The 20,982-nt window shown below is 35.8% G+C and overlaps 1 protein-coding gene across 3 annotated transcripts; it reads left to right on the forward strand.

Annotated features, from left to right (window-relative positions):
• The first annotated feature begins 6,929 nt into the window (after positions 1-6,929).
• LOC114271324 (ARF guanine-nucleotide exchange factor GNOM-like) lies at positions 6,930-19,628 on the forward strand. Of its 3 annotated transcripts, none has more exons than XM_028212942.2 (6): positions 6,930-7,054; positions 7,561-8,695; positions 9,114-9,463; positions 9,541-9,617; positions 14,160-14,980; positions 15,409-19,628. In XM_028212942.2, exons 5-6 carry the CDS (start codon positions 14,249-14,251, stop codon positions 19,003-19,005), a joined length of 4,329 nt encoding a protein of 1,442 aa, XP_028068743.2. In that variant the 5' UTR covers positions 6,930-7,054; positions 7,561-8,695; positions 9,114-9,463; positions 9,541-9,617; positions 14,160-14,248; the 3' UTR covers positions 19,006-19,628. The 3 variants fall into 3 exon arrangements, with proteins under 3 accessions (XP_028068743.2, XP_082726402.1, XP_082726403.1); XM_082870277.1 differs by having other exon boundaries at positions 6,940-7,054; positions 7,561-7,619; XM_082870276.1 differs by lacking the exon at positions 7,561-8,695 and having other exon boundaries at positions 6,933-7,054.
• Positions 19,629-20,982: the final 1,354 nt, after the last annotated feature.

Below are 20,982 nucleotides of genomic sequence, written 5' to 3' on the forward strand. Positions count from 1 at the left end.
ACGCAGTTGATGAATACATTTCAGACAATAAACTATGAACAATATGTAACAGACAACTTCCACATTTTTATAAAAAAGTAGTATGATAATTACTAACACGATGTAGCGCGTACATACAAACGATGACAAAGCATTTACTTGTTCAAAATAGTACTTTTTCAAAACACTAACAAATGTGTACAGTCGCAAAATGGTTTACAGGGTTGCTACATTCGCAATAATAAGATGACGACCATGATGCACAACACACAAATCACCGTTTTCATTACACGCAAAGTATTGAAAATGGTCACGACATCAGCCTGTAACTGCATTACATCGGTTGACCCAGAGTCATGGTCGGGGATTCGTGTCCCTGATTCGTCACACCAACCAATCCAATTAACACATTGCTGATGAGTAAGACACGTAAAACGTTTATTAGTTATGGGATTTACAGTGTGCATATAACCAGAGTGACAAATAATCATTTGTTACAACTCACCACGGGCCGGGGGCGAACATAATATGCACGGCTAGGATTTTTGTGAGATCTGGATACCTTCACAAAACAGTGGCCATAGCCACAAGCACACATGCATTATGGCCATGTCGACGTGGCAGTGGAAAAAGAGGAAGCCATATTACTACACACAGACCAAGCACATAACTAAAACAGCACTACAGATTGGGGTTATAAAATTGCAATGCAAATTTATTTGATGAAACGTAACAATGAATTTATAACAACAGAACAGATTGAACGAATACCAATCTACATTTATAACAACAGTTAATTGTTAACAGCGTAACAGATTGAGTGAATAGGCAATTAAGGTAATAGGTAATTAAGCCATCAACAGATTGTTAACAGCATACCAATCTACAGATCACATTTGTCCATTACTTTACATTTTTTTTTGTACATAAATTAAAAAAATTTGTTTGCAAAAAAGAAAAGGGTAAATAAAAGAAGAAATGTTCTTTTCAAATCAAATTACATAATCGGGAAAAAAAAATTGATGAGAAGTGCAACATACTCGCAACAATTAAATGTTGGATTAATATTTGATTTACATGGAAGAAATACATATATAACAAATGTAGAGTCAAATGGGCAGAAATGAAACAGGTAATTCATAATGGTATACCCACAGATTGAAGGAATAGGTGTTTAAGTTACAAATTTTATTGCTTGTGATTATCAAATAAGGGGAAAACCAAAATACAGCAAACATATGGCATTCGTCCATTGTAACAGAAGGGTGCCAAATACCATGAGGCATATATTACGGTTTAAGGTGTCAAAGTAAAGGTAGTACAAAACCAACATCAAAAAATTCGAATACCTATTCAGAAAGTAGCATATCAGAAGTAGTCCAATACATCACAAAAATGGTGATGCGTCGTGGCATGGAAATAATGTACAGAGAGATGCAAATCAATTAATGTGCAAAGCCCAAACGTATTTGAATTGAAAATGAAATTATATTCAAAAAAAATTATGATGCTTAAAACAGACAACTACTGTAAAGAAGTTCCTAAATAGATTTAAGTTTTCATTTACATGGAAGCAAGGAAAAAAACTAACAGTGAAAAGAAGGTGGTAAATTGAAAGCGTCGGTAATTTTTTTTTTTTCAAATTAATTTCGGAAAATTTCTCAGTGCCTAAAATACAAGTTCACATTAAAAGATTTCCTAAGTTTTTCCCCAAATAAATAAGTGAAAGAAATGTAAATTATTAATTTGATTATTTTTTGATAAAAGCTAAAATTTATACATGACAATAATTTTGAATTTCAGATTTTTACGCCAAATTGCACTACGAATTGAATTAAAAGTTTGGTGTTATTTTGTCCAATTTTTTTGTAGTTATAGTGAAAAGCAAATTAGGGAGGGGGGAAAATACTAACAAGAATCATAGCTGGTGTTGCACAATGAAATGGTTGTTTTAGTTGTTATTTACATGGCAGAAACGAAAAAAAAGGTTAGTGAAGAAAACCTGAAGAAGACCCAAAATGAAGAAAGACTTGAAAGAGAGAAAATGGTTTGCTTGGTTTAGTTAGAAACTTTTCTGGATATTTGTATGTATTTTGCGTTGGACACTTCCTGGTGAAGAGCACCAGGAAGATCTTCCAGTCAACGACCGAAGCTGAAGCAAGAAAAAAAAGTTGCAGGGGAGTTCATCATCATCGTGTAGATCAGTGAAGAAAAAGCTAACAAATGGTGTTTCGCATCCGTACCTTTAAGAATCCTCGACGATCGGCTAGTTGGTGTTCACCGTCAGTTCCGCCGGACTGAGCCGTCGGAGAGAGCTACTCGCCTCTGCTGTGAAACCGTCTAGGTAGAGGGTAGAGCGTTTGGTATGAGATATGAGAGATATGAGACATGTGAACGTGGCTCTTGCCAGATGAATAGGGATGGCAATTTAAACTCGGCCCGATAGGGACCCGATCCCCCGACCTCGATTGGAACGGTTTTTTCCTGAAAATTATCCCCATAGGGCCGGGAATGGTATTAAAAATCTGATCCCCGATAATTTTCAGGCCGGGGACGGGGATAGATTTCCCAACCCCGGCCTCGGCTCGGCCCGGCCCCGACTGATCCCCGATTGACCCCCGTATAATTATTATAATATATATATATATTATATGTTTAGGATTATTATATTATATATATTATATTATAGGTTTAGGCCTTTGGACTCAGACTCTCAGTTAGTCTGTCTGCCTCTCTCTCTCCCCCTCTCTCTCTCTAAAAGTCTCCCCTCTCTCTAGGGAGGCTCCCTCCGATGTCCCTCCCTCTGATCTCCCTCCTTCCCTTCGATCTTCATCACTGCCTCACGCCGATCTCCCTCCCTCCGATCTCCCTCCTTCCGACATCACTGCCTCACCCCGATCTCCGTCACTGCCTTCCTCCGATCTGCGTCTGGGATGCCGAGAGTCGTCCTCAACGCCGATCGTCCTCTCCACGACGCCGATCCTCATCCTCGTCGCCGATCGTCCTCTCCGCGACGCCGATCCTCTCATTCGTCGTTCAAACAAATTTTTGTATGTGTATTTTACATGTGTTTAGACAGTATGTATATATACATATTTTTTATTTTTATTACACAGGTATAAATATATAAACAGTATGGTGTTGTATATAGATTTGTACATGTATGGTGTTGAAACAGATTTTTTTATGTATGGTGTTGAAACAGATTTTTCTCTGTATATGTATTACACAGCATGTGTTGAAACAGATTTTTTTTTTTTTTTTGGAACGAAAATAGATTTGTACATGTATGGTGTTGTTGAAACAGATCTGTTTGGGCCGGGGAATTTTCGGGGTCGGGGAACCCCGATCCCCGTTAGGGGACGGGGATGACACTGGTGATAGGCTCCTCGTCGGGGATCGGGGCCGGGGATGGGAAGACTTTCTCAATCGGGGATCAGGGACGGGGAGGGCAATCCCCGGCCCCGCCCCGCCCCGTTGCCATTCCTACAGATGAAGCATACAGAGGGCAAAACTGTCTATTTACCAATATAATGCGATACAGTTGGACGCTGCCCTTCACTCAGCTATAGTGCCCGATTTTTGAAATTTTTTCCGTTGGGGTCTAAAATATGCACCAAACCGGGTTGCCAAACACCACTTTAGTCTATTGTAATAATCTAACTCTATTAAGCCTCCGTTTGGGAAGTGGGTTGGCTTTTTGGCTTTTTGGCTTTTTTGGCTATTTTAGCCTGGGCTAAAAAGCTTGGTTTGGGAAGGGCTTTTTGGCTTTTTGGCTTTTTTGACTTTTTTTGTGAGAGAAGAATGTAATGATTATAGGTTGGATGTGATGTTTTGTTTGTTATGGCTAAAATAGCCTATTTTGTTTTTTGTGGCTAAAATAGCCAAAAAAGCCTGAAAAAGCCCTTGCCAAACGGAGGCTAACTTACTAACATCTTAATTGGATTTTTGAAACCCAAATTAACCCGAAACCAATCCAAAATTCAAAACTATATAACATTTTCATTTTACTTATGCCAACTTTACTGGTTTTAATAATTAATAATTACGAGCTTTTAAAGTTTATTTTGTTTATACTAAAATTTTAAAATCATTTATAAATAAATAAATAAATAAAGAAAACATATGCCCAAACACAATCTAGGCCATAAATCTACCGGGCTTATGATTGGGCCTAGGTCTAATTAGAAAACGGGCTAACACAGCCAGGCCCAATTTTTTGTTGAAGCCTAACTAGGCTTGGGTCGGGCTTGCATCTAACTTTGCACCCATACCCATATTCATATTTTCAAATAAAATTTTAGGAACAATATCAAAAAAAAAACAAAAAAACAAAAAACAAAAAAACAAAAAAGGAAAAATAATATCAAAATGATGAAAGTGCAAGTCTTTCTTGCATAAATTTATGCACGAATTACTTATACTTCCATCATTTTAGAATTATTTTGCTTACACTCCACTTTTTTGAAATTCTTTCAAAATTTTATGAGTTTTTTGTACTTTTTTTTTGACCTACTTAAAACCAAAACTACAAATTAATAAATAGAAAAGCACATGCCAAATAAAAAACTAATCCAAACAGAAATTTAGCGGGAAAAAAATGGGACAAATTTATCATAACTTTATATGGAAGTTATAGAATAATTTATCAAAAGTAACTTACAGAAAAACATACACGGTAACATAAAGAGAAACTAAAATATCTAAAGTTTTACTAAATAGATACTACTTTTTAAATATTGTTTTACATTGTTTACTCACAAAGGAAGTGGGCTTTATACAATATAAAGTGTGAGACACATTTTCATTATAAGCAGGATATGTAAAATAATGTCTGTAATATTATTTAAATATCTATAATAGATTAGTTTGCAACACAACCACAGTAGTGTGAAATTACTTGATAAGTTTGACTTGTCATGTGTTAATGTGTTTAGCTAATACATAATTATTTTACTTAAAGATTTGACTTCTTTTTCGTTAAACTATCAACTGGATTAAATAGTTAAAATTTCTTATTGATAAGAATCGTTAAACATAAATTTCTTATCGATAAGAGTCTTCTATTTAATGATTTTTACTGCTGTTTGATTTAGTTAAAATTTCAATTGAAGACATGCTATTCCCTTTACTTGAAACATAAGAATAAAAAAAGGAAAAAAATGGGTGATTACATATCAATCTAAATTTTGGATTGTACACCTAAGATTAAGGATGGACATAGCCGGGTTAAGGATGGCTTGGGCGGAGTCCATATTATATAGTAATAGATGTAAGCATGGTTCAGATAAGTTTGGTTTTGTAAAAAATTAGAATCAATTCGTTATTTATGATTTTATAAAAATTAAAATTAATAATCCAAATTAAATCATTTAAACATGATTTGATTTAGTTTGGAACCACAGATTCACATAATCTGTTAACAAAGAAAAATCTCATAATATTTTTATTTTAATAGTAATCTGTTCATAATTTTTCATGACATGAACATGCACATTATTTCACCATTAGTTTAAACAAACATAATATTTAGTTCCGGAGCAACAATAGCAGAAACCATCACCAAATTTAAAAAAAAACAAAACAAAAAAAAAAAAACTAGTTCCACCATTACACCGTTACAAAACTAAAATTAAAAAAATAACACAACAGTAGGAACAAAAAACAAGGGTGTATGGTATGAATATAATCTAAGTTGTATATAGTCCGGGTCAATTTCAATCCGGAATCGATCTGCGGGGAACAGTTTCTCAATTTTTCAATTCAAAATCGAACCAGGAATTCAAAAATCCAATCTAAACCTACCGAATTAGACTGGACTGATTCAATTTGCGGATTTTATAGATTCCTTAATCTACCCTACATAGTAATACTTGAAATATTTTATCAACCCTGGTTTGATTCGACAACAAGCCTATACTTTATTTTCAAACCATCCAAAAATAAAATAAAAAATCTCAAATCTACCCATATGGCTCCAATATTATTTAATATAAATATTTTTTTTATATTTTAAAATAAAAAATATCATTAATTTAATGGTGTGGGTATCTATTGTTGAATAGTAATTCAAAATTTCTAACCAATTCTTTCACATAATTAGTAATATATAATACATGTTTATATGAAAATAAAGCCAAATAATGTAAAATATATACTCAAAATATGCAAATTTATAAAAATATATTATATAATATTATTCGTTTGCAAGTCGTGCCAGGCCGGGTTTGAAACACTCTACTCAAACTAGAATTAGGCTTAATAAAAAAAAATTATCCAGTCCCGCACCTAAATTATAATTAGAAAAGTCCTATGGCCATGTTTGTTTGGGTAGACATGAGTTTGGGATTGGACTAATAGTCCAATAAAATTATTAATCCGATATTTGGTTAAACAATTGAAGTAGAGGATTAATTATTTTAAACTTGACTATTAGTTAAGATAGGATACATAATCCAACGGATTCGTAGTCTTAGGACTATTAGTCATGGAAATGCTAATCCAGTCCGCCCAAACAAACATGGCCTATAATTTATAGATGAGCCCGGTGTACTGTGCGGCCAAGAGGATGGCAATTTGAATCTGATTGATGGGGATCCGATCCCTGATCCCGATTTAAATGATTTTTTTTTTGAAAAATACTCTTATGGGATGAGGATGGTATTCAAAACATAATCTTCGATCAATTTTGGGCCGAGGACGGGAATAAGTGTCGAAGCCCCGTTCTTGGCCCGTTTTTGTCCCCGTCCCGGTGGGAGCTTCTATTTACATACACTAAACCCTCTTTATACACACACTTAATGAAGGGAGTGTGTAAAAAGTATAATGAGGGGAGATGTGTAGAAAGTGTATATTGTGTGTGTAAATAGAAGCTCCCCATCCTGGTTTGTTCTCAAAATAAAATTACCATTTTACCCCTCTATATATGTATAATAACCAAACCCTAAAACATTAGACAATCACTCAACAGATATGCACCTCTCATCTTCTCTCTCTAGGTAGGTCATTTGGACATAAAGATAGATCAATGCATCTGCAGGTCTAAAGGTTGATCAACACATCTGCAGATCTGAAGGTAGATCAATGCATCTTATGTAAAGTTCTTTCTCTTGACTTCCATTGATTTCTTCTTGTTTTGGGTCTTAATGCCTCTTTCTCTTTTGGGTTTTTAAAGATTCATTTGGACATGAAGATCAAAGCCTTCTTTCATTTTTTTCTTTTGTCTTGATGTAAAATATCCATGAAAATCACCATTTTTTCGTTCTTCAATCTCAATATATATATATATATATTTTGTCATTTGATTAATCTCCGATGATTCTTTTTCCTTTCCTTTTGTTTTTGTTTGTTTTTGGGATTTAACTTCTAATTATGGCAGTATGGATATAGACAATACCCTTTTGTTCCTCGAACTTCAGTTTTTATTTTTGTAGTTTGTATATATATATATATATATATATTGTTTTGTTTTCAATCAAGCTGAAATGAAATGGTATTTTTTATTTTTTTTTTGGCAATGTTTTTACATTTTCAACATTGTGTTCTAATTTGGAATTTTTTATTTCAATGTTTTAAATTCAGGAACAATATGTTGTGATACAAACAGTATTCGATCCGATATTTGTATCATGAGAGGGGATGTGAGAACAGACTCTCTCTCCTCGTCAATCTCCCTTTACACCTCAACAAATTCCAATGGCTTCACGAAAAGGGGATTTGAGAACATACTCTCTCTCAAATCTTACCATCTCTCTGTATTATTGGTTTTTTTGGGACGGGGAATTTTCACCATCGGGGACGGGGAGGCCCGTTGAGCTGATGTGCATTCTTATGACATATAAATAATCTATTAATGTATAAAAAACTTTAGTAGTAAGTGAAAAAAGATTAAATAAAAAATAAATATTCTATTTGTTTTCACAAAAAATATATTTAAAAAAATATTATTTGGTTTAAAAAAAGTAAGCTTACTTTTCAAAAAATTAATTTTTTTTGTATTTCACATTTTTTTTGCTTTTAGTAAAAATTTTTAATTTTTAATATTTAGATCCAATTAATCTAGATACACTAAAAAATTATAATATTTATGAAAAAAATCTTAAAATAATTCATTAAATACAAAATTTTTTTAAAAAAAAATTCAGTATAATTTCATATTTTTATATATTTATTGAAATTTTTAAATATTTTTTATAAATATTTTACTTTTTAAATGTACTTAAATTATGTACATTTAAAAAATAAAAATTTTACTTAAAGTATTAAAATGGCTCAAATGTTCAAAACAAGGCGTGTTTTTTTTATTTTTTATTACGATAATGCTACGTAACTTAAATTTTGTGGTTCAAAAGTGGTTCAAATGGCCTAAACGACGTCGTTTTGAGTACAGAACAACATAAAAATGGCCAAAACGACGTCGTTTTGAGTACAGAACAACATAAAAATGGCCAAAACGACGTCGTTTTGGCCATTTAAATCACTTTTAAGCCACAAAATTTGAGTCACGAGACATTTTTTTTATTTATTATTCTATCTGAAATAGAGGGAGGGAGGAAGTGTTTTTTTTTATTTTTTATTTTTTATTATTCTATCTGAAATAGAGGGAGGGAGGGAGAGAGAGAGAGAAAGGGCCACAAAATCTGCTCTATCTTCGTCTTCTTCTATACTTTCCAATTTCCCTCACCATAGCCCAATCCATCAAGTTCTTCACCTCCTGGTACATCCCCCTCCGTCAGGTGTCATATGTATATATATAAACGCGATTGATTCGATTGCAATTTTACATCTTAATTTATTTGCCGATTTGATGAACCAAAGAAGAAGAAGATAGGTTGAATTTGAAAATTTGTACAAAAGAAAGTGATAAAACTTCAAAACTGTAATTGGGTTGTGTGCTTTATAAATGCTTGTTAGTAAAGTTGTTTAATTTGAAGAAACCTTACATGAATGTGATTGATATTTGTGAATAATTTGAAGATGGTGATCTGCTGTATTTGGTTGGTTCTGATGTTTGTTAGTAAAGTTCTAAATTTTTTTGATTTTTCCTTTCATCTATCTCTCTATCTATTCCCCGATCTGTATGGATCTGCGTATTGATTTTGATTTTGATTTTGGGTGTTGTGCTGGTGGAGCAGAAAATACAGAGAAGAAGAAGAAGAGAAGAAACATAGGAGTGGTGGAGCAGATTTGTGTATAGAAGAAGACGAAGACAGATCTACACAGAGGAAGACAAAGAAAGAAGAAGAACAAAAAAAAAATAATAAAAAAAAGGTACCAAAACGACGTCGTTTTGGTACCTCGAGCCATTCGAGCCTCGCTGGATTCGAGCTACCTAACGGGATTGAAAAAAAAAAACTTGGTGATTTTCCTTACCTTATGCTAGGATGAAAAATAAAATGTCAAATGGAAAATGAAAAAACAATTTTTGGAAGAACCGAGCACAGAACTTCGATCTGTGGAGACCATCACGAGGCCCAGCCCAGCGGTATGTGCTTCTCCCTCTCTCTCTCTCTCTCTCTTCCTCCTCTCTCTGGTCTCACTCTTCCTCATCCCTTTTTGTAGAGACCGATTGATTTTTGTTAGGAAACCAATTGTTTCCTAACAATTCACTTGCAGATCCACGCACCCAGCACTTTCAGGTACAATTATTCTGTAATTATTGTTGTTTTTTCTTGGTTTTTACGGTATATATGTTGCGATTTGCTTGATTTTGTTTCGGATCTATGTATTTTGGTTTCTGAGATATAATTGATTTGTATAGTTTATGTGGTTTCAGATCTATACGTTTTTCTATGCCTCGGTTATAGATGATTTTCTTTGGCTTTTGGATTGTTTCGGATATATCATCAAACAATTGTTGGGCTTTTCCTGTAATTGATGTGGATATGTGTTAGTTTTTTTGTAATGTTCCAATATGGTTCAAATGATTTGGGTTTAGTTTTAAATTTTGGCTGCTCAACTTTATACTTTTGTTGTTCCATTTATATGTAAATTTTAAATTTTTATGTATTTATTTGATATGAGATTGCAGACAATAGAATTGTGTTGCCTTTTCATGGTAAATTGGCTGTGGAATATGCATTTTCTTGTGAACTACCCTTTTGGGACTTATATCTTTGGAAATAAAATGGATAATACAATCGAAGTAATGCTAGTGCTATGTTTGGTTTATTGGAATGAGCTAGGAATTGAATGATCATTCCATAAGAATGTCCATTTTCATGTTTGGCTCACTAAAGAAGTTATGAAAAATGTATGTAAACGAAATTATCATTTGTGAGGGAATGGTCATTCTATAAGAAGGTTCCATTCCAATCCACTTTCATTCCAAAGAATGAAATGCTACCTAAGAGATTTTAGAATGAAAAACAAACTGAGAGCAGCTCTATGTAGTAATCTGTTTTGATTAATGCTTTGTGTGGAATCTTTTATGCTAAGAAATATGTATAACAATATCAATTGAAGGTTATGATATGGGTGTAGGTACAAATAATGCTTATAATGGGGAGTTACTGCCTGTATTTCGGATAGTTTTGTGTAAATTGGTATTCACTGGCTGTAGTTACTCGTGATGTTAATTAATAATTTTTGGACACATTTCATTTTTGGAAACACCATCACCATGGATGTGAAGTGAACCTTACAAAGATTTGACTTTTAGATGATGCCAAATTAGTGGCTTGGAAAGCTGAGAAACCCATTGAAGCTACTGCAACCAGTTTCACATGGCATCGACAACTTAGTGCCTTGATTAACATTGTCAAATTGGTGGCACTAATTTGGCATTACATATGGGCCTTCCTTTATCTTATAATTTGTTCATTTCCAACATAGGTATGCATGACATTTGTAACCTATATTGGTAAAAAGAATGTTTTGTAGCTTATATTGGTAACCTATATAGGTAAAAAAAAAAACTATAAAATTTATTAATTTGTATAACATTTCTCACTTACAAAAGCATATTTTATAGATTTTGTAAGGGACATTCCATCTGAGTAATGATATACAAACTAACAAAACTTGCAAACTTACAAAATTACCCAACTAATTCTTATGCCAAATTAGTGCCTTGATTGACATTGTCTTGCACCCGAGCAATTTCTGCAACCAGTTTCACTTGGCATTGACAATTGAGCCGAAATGAATCAAGTTAGATTTTCATGATAATATATTTCGCACTAGAGAAATATTTGAGTTTGGGTGGTTCAATATTCTTATTTTCCAAAAATTGTATTTTGTTATGTAGACGGATAACAAACAAATCGAAGCAACAATTATGGGTGCAGCTGCATCTACCATTGCTGTGGGTCTTGTAGTCTTGGCAGATGATAGATTTAGGAACTTTATACCTAGGGAACCTTGCATCAATCGAGAGTTTGAAAGACAAATTTATATTAATAGCATTCTTTATAATTGTGATCTTAAATTTGTGGATCAGATAAGGATGAGGCCTATTTGCTTATTTTAAGCTATGTAAAATTCTTGCCGAGAAGAACTTGCTGCAAGGAACCATCCTCATGTCCATTACGGAACGAGTGTTAATGTTTTTACAAATCATTGGTTTTAATTTGAGGTTTCGAACAGTTGGTGGAAGGCTTTATAGATCAAATGAGACTAATATACCAATACTTTAGAGTTGTCCTTTAGGCAATTATGTTGCTATACAAATACGTGCTTACATTCTCTGACAATGATATAAATCTCCAAAAATACCGAACAATAGAAGGATAGGCGAGTTTTAGAGTTTTTATATTTTCTATATTTTTTTGGGTTGTTTTTAAGAAGTTATGAAACAAACATATCTTGTGCTTGTCATCGTTAGGATTGTATCAGAGTGGTAGATGGAATTCATGTTTGTGCATTTGTTCCTATTGAAATGCAAGGAAGGTGAACAAAATATCTTAGTTGCCATTACCTTTGACTTGAAATTCACATATGTATTAGCAGGTTGGGAAGGAAGTGTACATTTTTTTTTTTGATAATTGGGTATCTGGGTCAGTTTACTCGCATGTCAACTAAATCTTAGGGCCTTGAAGTTAACGACTGAGCAAACCTCCAGTGATCCCAAGGTTTGAGATATTTGGTCTCCGTAGGTTTTGAACCTGCGACCTCTTGGATGGTAAGCCCTTTGGTTGTTTTTCACCCACTAAGCCAAACTCCTTGGGGTTAGGAAGGAAGTGTACATGATTCACGTGTTCTAAATTATGCACACTCTCTAGATCAGGGGGATTTAAAATTCTAGAAGGTATTAATTATTAAATAAATAAATAAATAAATTCTAGAAGGTTTTATAGCATTAAAAAATGATTTTTGTTGTGGATTATTAGTATTCACTAGTAGTTTTTATTTCATTGTAACTTTATAGTTAAATATTATCTTGGTGATATTGGTTGTGGAATTATAAAAGGAATTATCCTATTGTGGTGTTCGATACCATTTGAAAGAGTTTAGTGATCATCAACTTCAAAATGAGAAGGAACTGTTCAATCTTTGTCACTCTTCACTGCGACCTACCATTGAGCGCTGTTTTAGAGTTTTAAAGAAGTGTTTTCATGTGTTGGATGTAGAACCATATTGGCCATTCATGACATAGGTGGATGTGGTCTTAGCATGTTGTGTCATGCACAATTATATAACGGGGGGCTGATCATTCCATAAGAGCCACCAAAAAATACAAATAAGGTTTAACATATATTGAATAAAAGTGGATTTGTGTTATGAAAGTTTCTTGGAGCGTCAACTTGACAACTAGCACTTCATGTGGATCACAAACTCGCATTACATTAAGATAAGTACATCACTTCTGCTAGTCATGTTAACATAGCTTGTTTGTAAATTCAATAATTGAATTAAGAAATTGGTTAACAATCCATTTGATACTAAAGTCATCACTCTTAATCAATAAGAAACAGTATATAAGCATTCCCATATAGTTCAATTTAACATTCTTTCTTCGATTGTGAGGATAACAAATCTACCAAACAAATGCATGCTATGATATAGACATATGAATTAAGGCCTTGACGTATAATATATTCAATTGATTGCCCCTTAAGAAGCACGGATACGGATACGGATACGGATACGGACTCGGACTCGGACTCGGACTCGGACATAGACACAAACACAAACATGGACACGGATGTGGACATGGGACATGGCGATTTCAAAAAAATGGAGATACGGACATGGTGGAGACACGGCAATAAAATATGTTTTCATATATTTTTGTTTGCTATTTAGATTAATATTACATCCACAAACAATCAATATTAACAAAAAATTAACTCTAATCCTATTTTTTTTATGGATGATCTATTAAGTATTTAAATATAAAAAAAAAAAAATATTCAACATTCATCAAAAGTCTAAATAAAATGAGGAAAAAGACAACTTGGCATATCCCTAGTGTGTCTCTGAAGTGTCCCCAATGTGGCCTCTGAAAATAAATTAAATAAATAAGGGGACATGCCATGTGGAGTGTTCCATACGTGTCCCTGAAGTATCTGCGTGTTTGACCTGGATACGATACTTGTTTTGAAGTGTTGATGCTTCATAGATTGCCCCAGTTACCTACTGATAATTTACACCGCTTCAACTATAGTAAACATATTAATCATTCTATAAGAGCCCACCCAAAAAAAACCAACAAGGTTTAACAAATATTGAATAAAAATGGATGTCAAATGGTTTTGTTAACCAATTTGTTAGTCACTAATTGAATTTAAGAACAAGTTATGCTAATTTGCCTAGCAGGATTATGGTGCTTATCTTAATGTATTGTGAGTCTGTGATCTACATGAAGTACTAGTTGTCAAGTTGAGGTCACGAAAGACTTTCATAACACAAACCCATGTTAAACTTTGTTAGTTTGGTTTTTTTTTGGGTGGGTTTTTATGGAATGGTCAAAATGTTTATTGTAGTTGAAAAGGTGTAATTTATCAGTTGGTTATTTATTTGTTAGAACTTGCTAAGCTTGTTTTTGGTGATTCATAAGGCTTTCGTTTGAGCTCCATTTTATGTCTTGTTGTAATCTCCTCCCCCCCCCCCCCCCCCAACCAAAAAAAGTAATTTATCAGTTGATGCTCGAGCTTGGTTTGGTTTCTTCACTATGAATATTTTCATAAATCCATATAGAATTTCAATTGTGCTGACGGCCTGCTTTACTCACTCTGAAGGATATGATTTGGTCTGGTACCATGTCCGAATAGTTGCTGGCTATATAATTCGAATGCTTCTTGGAGTGCATTAAGAAGCTGGGGCAATTATGGGGTGCCTAAATCAGCAGTCTGGTGACAGTGCATTTCTTGGAGAACCCAAGGACTGTATTAGGCCTTCTAGAGGTGGTTTAGCATGTATGGTGAATTCAGAAATTGGCGCAGTTTTGGCTGTGATGAGGAGAAATGTAAGATGGGGAGTTCGTTATATGGCAGATGATGATCACCTAGAGCATTCTCTTATCCAATCTTTTAAGGAACTACGGAAACAAATTTTCTCATGGCAAAATCGGTGGCACACTATAAATCCAGTCCTGTATCTCCAGCCTTTCTTGGATGTGATTCAATCTGATGAAACTGGTGCACCAATCACTGGTGTTGCTTTGTCAGCTATTTACAAAGTTTTAACACTTGACATACTTGATATAGATACTGTGAATGTAGATGATGCTTTGCATCTGATAGTTGATGCTGTGACAAGCTGCCGGTTTGAGGTGACTGATCCTGCATCTGAAGAAGTGGTACTGATGAAAATACTACAGGTTCTCTTGGCTTGCATGAAAAACAAGGCATCGGTTAAATTGAGTAACCAGCATGTATGCAACATAGTAAATACTTGCTTTCGGGTAGTTCATCAAGCTAGCTCTAAAGGTGAATTGTTGCAGAGGATCTCACGCCACACCGTGCATGAACTGATTAGGTGCATTTTCTCACACCTGCCTGACATCGACCATGGAGAACATGCACCACCTCAGGGAGGCAGTTCGTACATTAAGGAGGAGGTAATGGCCTCATTCTTAGTTATTCTGTTGTGATTTTATATATCTGCTGAGCTTTAGAAATACTTTGTGCTTCTGGTACCAGGTAAAAATGCTGGTGCCAGCTCCATTTTCTGCAGATTGCCTAATGAAACATTGATTATGAACTATTCCTTTGGTGATCATTCCAGATAGGTTGATAGCCTGAATTGAGTCAATCAGGCCTTGATTACTCAAATAGGGACGTCTTTAACAATTTGGAACTTGTGGCTCAAAGGGGGAACAACCATTGGATAAAGAATCTGGATTTAAAATTTTTTTTGTTTAATTATTTTCGTGAGATAACCAACGAGGCACAAGGAGGTGCTCAGGCTCGCAAGTATATGAATTTTGAGATTAGCATTAATTTGTTATTTCCTTGTTTATTTATTGGACTTTGTGTTTCTTGTTAGGTGGGCGCATCAGATGTGGATCACACTTCCAGTAATAAACAACCAAATAATGGTGTTGTCATTGTGGAAAATAATGGTCTGCCACCTTCAGTTGGATTTGTGGTTTCATTGGAAGAAAGTGCACCTGAGGAAGTTGCCCAGGGGAAGGAGGCTACTACTCAAAATGGAGGGCATGTTTTGACGGAGCCCTATGGTATCCCATGCATGGTTGATATATTTCACTTCCTCTGTTCTCTTTTGAATGCAATGGAACACTTTGAAATAGGTCCAAGGTCAAATCCCATAGCCTATGATGAAGATGTTCCTCTATTTGCATTGGGTTTAATCAATTCTGCTATTGAATTGGGTGGGGCGTCTTTTGGCCGACACCCCAAGTTACTGGAGTTGATACAGGATGAACTGTTCCATAATTTGATGCGGTTTGGGTTGTCAATGAGTCCACTGATTCTTTCTACTGTATGTAGCATTGTTTTCAATTTGTATCATCATCTGCGTACCAAGCTGAAACTACAGATTGAAGCTTTCTTCTCTTGTGTGCTCTTGAGAATTGCACAAAGTAAGCATGGAGCATCATACCAACAACAGGAGGTCGCTATGGAGACTCTTGTTGACCTGTGCAGGCAGCAAGCATTTGTGGCTGAGATGTATGCCAACTTTGATTGTGATATATCCTGCAGCAATGTGTTTGAAGACCTTGCCAACCTGTTATCAAAAAGTGCATTTCCAGTGAATGGCCCTCTATCTGCAATGCATGTTCTTGCTTTGGATGGTCTGAATGCGATGATTCAAGGTATGGCTGACAGGATAGGCAATGATTCTCCAGCTCCAGAACAAGCTGCTTCATCATATCTTGAGGAATACAATCCATTCTGGACAGTGAAATGTGAGAACTATGATGACCCTAAACATTGGGTTGCATTTGTCCATAAGATGAAGTTCATCAAGAAAAGGTTGATGATTGGAGTCGATCACTTCAACAGGGATCCAAAGAAGGGTTTAGAATTTCTCCAAGGAATGCATCTGTTGCCTGATGAACTTGACCCCAAAAGCGTAGCATACTTCTTCAGATACACGACTGGGTTAGATAAGAATCTTGTCGGAGATTTCCTTGGAAATCATGATGAATTCTGTATTCAAGTGCTTCATGAATTTGCTGGGGCATTTGATTTCCAAGGCATGAATTTGGATACCGCATTGCGTGTTTTCTTGGAAAATTTTCGATTGCCTGGAGAATCTCAGAAGATACAGAGGGTGCTAGAGGCGTTTGCGGAGAGATATTACGAGCAATCACCACATGTTCTGGCCAACAAAGATGCTGCACTTTTGTTGTCGTATTCACTCATACTGCTCAACACAGATCAGCATAATGCACAAGTCAAGAGGAAGATGACTGAAGAAGATTTTATCCGCAACAATCGGCGCATAAATGGAGGGAATGATCTCCCTCGAGAGTATCTCACCGAACTTTACCACTCTATCTGTCGGAATGAGATCCGGATGAACACAGAGCAGGGTGTTACTGGTTTTCCTGTTATGACACCAAGCCATTGGATTGGTCTAATGCACAAGTCCAAACAAACTGCCCCATTTGTCATATGTGATAATTCCGGAGCACACCTCGACTATGATATGTTTGCTATATTGTCAGGTCCCACAATTGCTGCTATCTCGGTGGTTTTTGATCACGTGGAGCAGGAAGACATTTTACAAACTTGTATTGATGGGTTCTTGGCCATTGCTAAAATTTCGGCTTGTTATCATCTTGATCATGTTTTAGATGATCTGGTTGTATCTCTTTGCAAGTTCACAACCCTCTTAGGTCCATTATCTGTGGAAGAATCTATTATTGCTTTTGGGGATGACACTAAAGCTAGGATGGCAACAGTAGCCGTTTTCACCATAGCAAATAGGTATGGTGATTTTATTCGTTCGGGTTGGAAAAACATTCTAGATTGCATTTTAAGCTTGCATAAGTTAGGCTTTCGCCCCCCTCCTCTGGCCAGCAACACGGCTGGTGATTTGGAACCCTCATCCGAATCAGACCGAGGGAGGCCCGCCACAAGTTCTTCTGCACCACCATCTCGCATGCTATCGGCAACCCCATCTCGGAAATCTTCTGGTCTGATGGGGCGGTTCAGCCAACTCTTGTATCTTGATACCGAGGAGGAGCCTGTGGCCCAACCATCTGAAGAACAACTTGCAGCTCAGCAGCGCACTCTTCAGATGATTCAGAATTGCCACATTGATAGCATATTTACCGAAAGTAAGTTTCTGCAAGCTGAGTCCCTATTACAGCTTGCTCAGGCTGTTGTCTTGGCTGCGGGGCGACGTCGTAAGGGGAATAATAATGCTTTGGAAGACGAAGAAATTGCGGTCTTTTGTCTGGAGTTGCTTATTGCGATCACGCTGAATAACCGGGACAGGTTTATGCTTCTCTGGCAGGGTGTTTATGAGCACATAGCTAGTGTTGTTCAGTCAACTGCAATGCCTTGTGCTCTTGTTGAGAAGGCTGTGTTTGGGCTCCTCCGGATATGCCAGAGGCTGCTTCCTTACAAGGAAAACCTGACAGATGAGCTTCTCAAGTCACTGCAACTGATATTGAAACTTGATGCTCGGGTTGCCGATGCTTATTGCGAAAACATCACGCAAGAAGTTATGCACCTTGTAAAAGCAAACGCAATGCAGATAAGATCCCAAATGGGATGGCGCACAATCACTTCGTTGCTTTCAATTACCGCCCGACATCCGGAAGCATCCGAAGCCGGATTTGAGACACTATCGTTTATTATGGCTGATGGGGCTTACCTGTTACCGGCTAATTATGTTCTTTGTGTGAATGCAGCTCGGCAATTTGCTGAATCTCGAGTTGGGCTTATCGAACGTTCTGTTAGATCGTTGGATCTGATGGCAGGCTCTGTTGTCTGTCTTTCAAAATGGTCCTGCAAGTCAAAGGAAGCTCACGGGGAGGAGGAAGCTACGAAAATGAATCAGGACATAGGTGAGATGTGGCTGAGGCTGCTACAGGGACTGAGGAAAGTATGTCTTGATCAGAGAGAAGAGGTGAGGAATCAAGCCATTTTGTTGTTGCAGCGGTGCTTGACAGGGGTCGATGGGATCGTTGTCCTTCCGAATGAGTTGTGGTTGCAGTGTTTCGATCTAGTGATATTCACATTGTTCGATGATTTACTAGAAATCGCGCAAGAGAACTCTCCCAAGGACTATCGGAACATGGAATCTTCCCTTGCTCTATCGATGAAACTCTCATCCAAAGTGTTCTTACAGTTCCTGCACGATCTCTCACAATCGGCATCTTTCTGCAAGCTATGGCTAGGAGTTCTTAATCGTATGGAGAGATATGTGAAAGTGAAGCTCAGAGGGAAACGGAGTGAGAAGACCCACGAACTAGCTCCTGAGCTTCTCAAGAACACTCTGCTTGTCATGAAGGCGAAAGGAATTCTTGTGCCGAGTGATGCCATTAATGGGGACAGTTTCTGGCAATTGACTTGGCTTCATGTGAAGAACATAGCTCCATCTTTGCAAGTTGAAGTGTTCCCGGGTAATGAATTGGAGCAGTTGCATACAAAAACAGCCGAGTAGTCCTGTTTCTGATGGGAATTTGAATTCAATGTCTGGAAAATTGTTCTCAGTTTGGCGGGTTGTAGTGAGATTTTGTTTGGGAAAACTTGAAATTGGCCTTAAATTGAGGAGACCTGAAATGGGGACACTATGATATTTTTGCGGCTGAGAACCAATATCGGAAATTTTTACCAAATTAAAGATTTGTAGAACCCTAAATCTGCAGAAGTAGAGGGAAGTGGAACAGTACTATAGTCTCATCTTCTCCGATTTGCAGTTTTTATGTGCTTTCTTCGTCTTTTTTTGATCTCCATGGCTCTGAAAAGAGTTTGTGCTTTTTCGAGGTTGTTTGGTGCGATGGGCTATTTAATCTGTCGTTTGGGATGAGAAAATGGTTCCCTGAAATTTTGCATCGGCAAAAAGACTAATACTGAATTTAAAGTTACCTATTGAAACATTTTTCATTTTTCTTTGTATAAATATAAATATTGTGTTACATCTTTTGGTATATGATACACTTCATGCATGGATTTCTAAATTTGTATGATTTAGGAAATATTTGTTAATTATGATTGTAATTTTTATTTGATACAGAATGTTGTAGATCTTCAATAAAAGAGTATGCAGTGGTGGCGTTGGTGCAATGCTAAAAAGTGTAAAACTTTTTAACATATGTTGTATGTAGCATAGCAAGTTAAAAAAACAAATTTTGAAAATTACCACTCTTTGGTAAGACTCAATTTGAATCTACGGCCATATTGGTTTGTCGGATTAGGCTGTAAACAGATCAAATTCAAGTCGGATAATTTTGTTTATTTGTTGGATTAGACTGTAAACAGATTGAATTCAAGTTGGATTTAAGAATTTTTTTATTTGATTCAATTCAATGAGTCATTCATCCGAATTTAACAGATCTGATAATGATTTATTCGAATCCGAATTCGCGTTGTAAACCCAACCTGATCCATTTTTTGTGAAACAATATAACATACTTATTCCTATTTTTACATGCGAACCACAGTTAATTATCTGATTTTTTAGTTCATCATAGTGGATTAAACATGCAAATCAAAATACATTAGACTTTTGTTATATGCCTCGTGGGCATCCTCTCATTGCAAGTCAGTTTTTAAGAATAAGTGGGTTACCATGATGGTTAGTTACGATTTCACATCGATTAATATAGATTTTGGCCATGTACATATAAATCTATTGGGCACCTTCTCTTCATATGCTGATTTTCAAAGGTGAGTTTTCCCGAGGGATTTGTATCAGACTACTAATTTGTTCATCCATTTACTTATTTAAAAGATTATTATTAATCAAGCCAAGTCTTCATATTCCAAATAACCTCTGCTAAATTACAAGGTTGAGATGTTTAATAAGTATTTAAATTCCATATTGAAAAAGTTGCGTAATGGGCCCATAAATTAGACGGAGAAAAAATTAAAATAAATAAATAATAATAATAATAATAATAATAATTGTGCGATGAAGTTTCAAGGGAAAATTAGTTTAAGGTCCCTCAACCCTACACTCATATATCACAGAAAAATTTCTTAAATCAAACCTCATTTTTTTTTCTCTCTAAACTCTCTTTCTGTGCTAAATTCACCTCTTCTCCTCTCTCTCTCTCATCTCCGCGTCTTCTAGATCATTCCATTGTCACCACGAAGACTTCCAGATCGTCCCTATTCCCACTACCACCGCCATGCCCATGCTCGTCTCCGATCGCTGCTTTTCTCGATAGAAACTTCTAAATCGAATTCAGAGTTGTGGTAGTGGTGGCCCGTCTCCATTATCATCATGGTCATATAGTGGGGAGGCTTCTTCCAGACCTGTTGAAGGTATACATTGGAATTTGGGTTTCCATTACACTAGTTTATGGTTTATGTTTGATAGTTTTTGGGTCTTAGTGTGATTATGGTTTTGTTCTTTTTCAATTACAAGATTTTTCTCTACTTCTATCTTTAAGTAATGATTGAAAATATCATAATG

Source organism: Camellia sinensis, chromosome 5 (assembly GCF_055761805.1).
Source record: "Camellia sinensis isolate YWXY chromosome 5, ASM5576180v1, whole genome shotgun sequence".
Lineage (NCBI taxonomy): Eukaryota > Viridiplantae > Streptophyta > Magnoliopsida > Ericales > Theaceae > Camellia > Camellia sinensis.

Excerpts from the sequence above, each read along its gene's own strand:
- LOC114271324 (XM_028212942.2), top strand. The coding sequence starts at position 14,249 with ATGGGGTGCCTAAATCAGCAGTCTGGTGACAGTGCATTTCTTGGAGAA. Across the intron at positions 14,981-15,408 it reads GTTCGTACATTAAGGAGGAG|GTGGGCGCATCAGATGTGGA; the intron begins GTAATGGCCTCA and ends GTTTCTTGTTAG.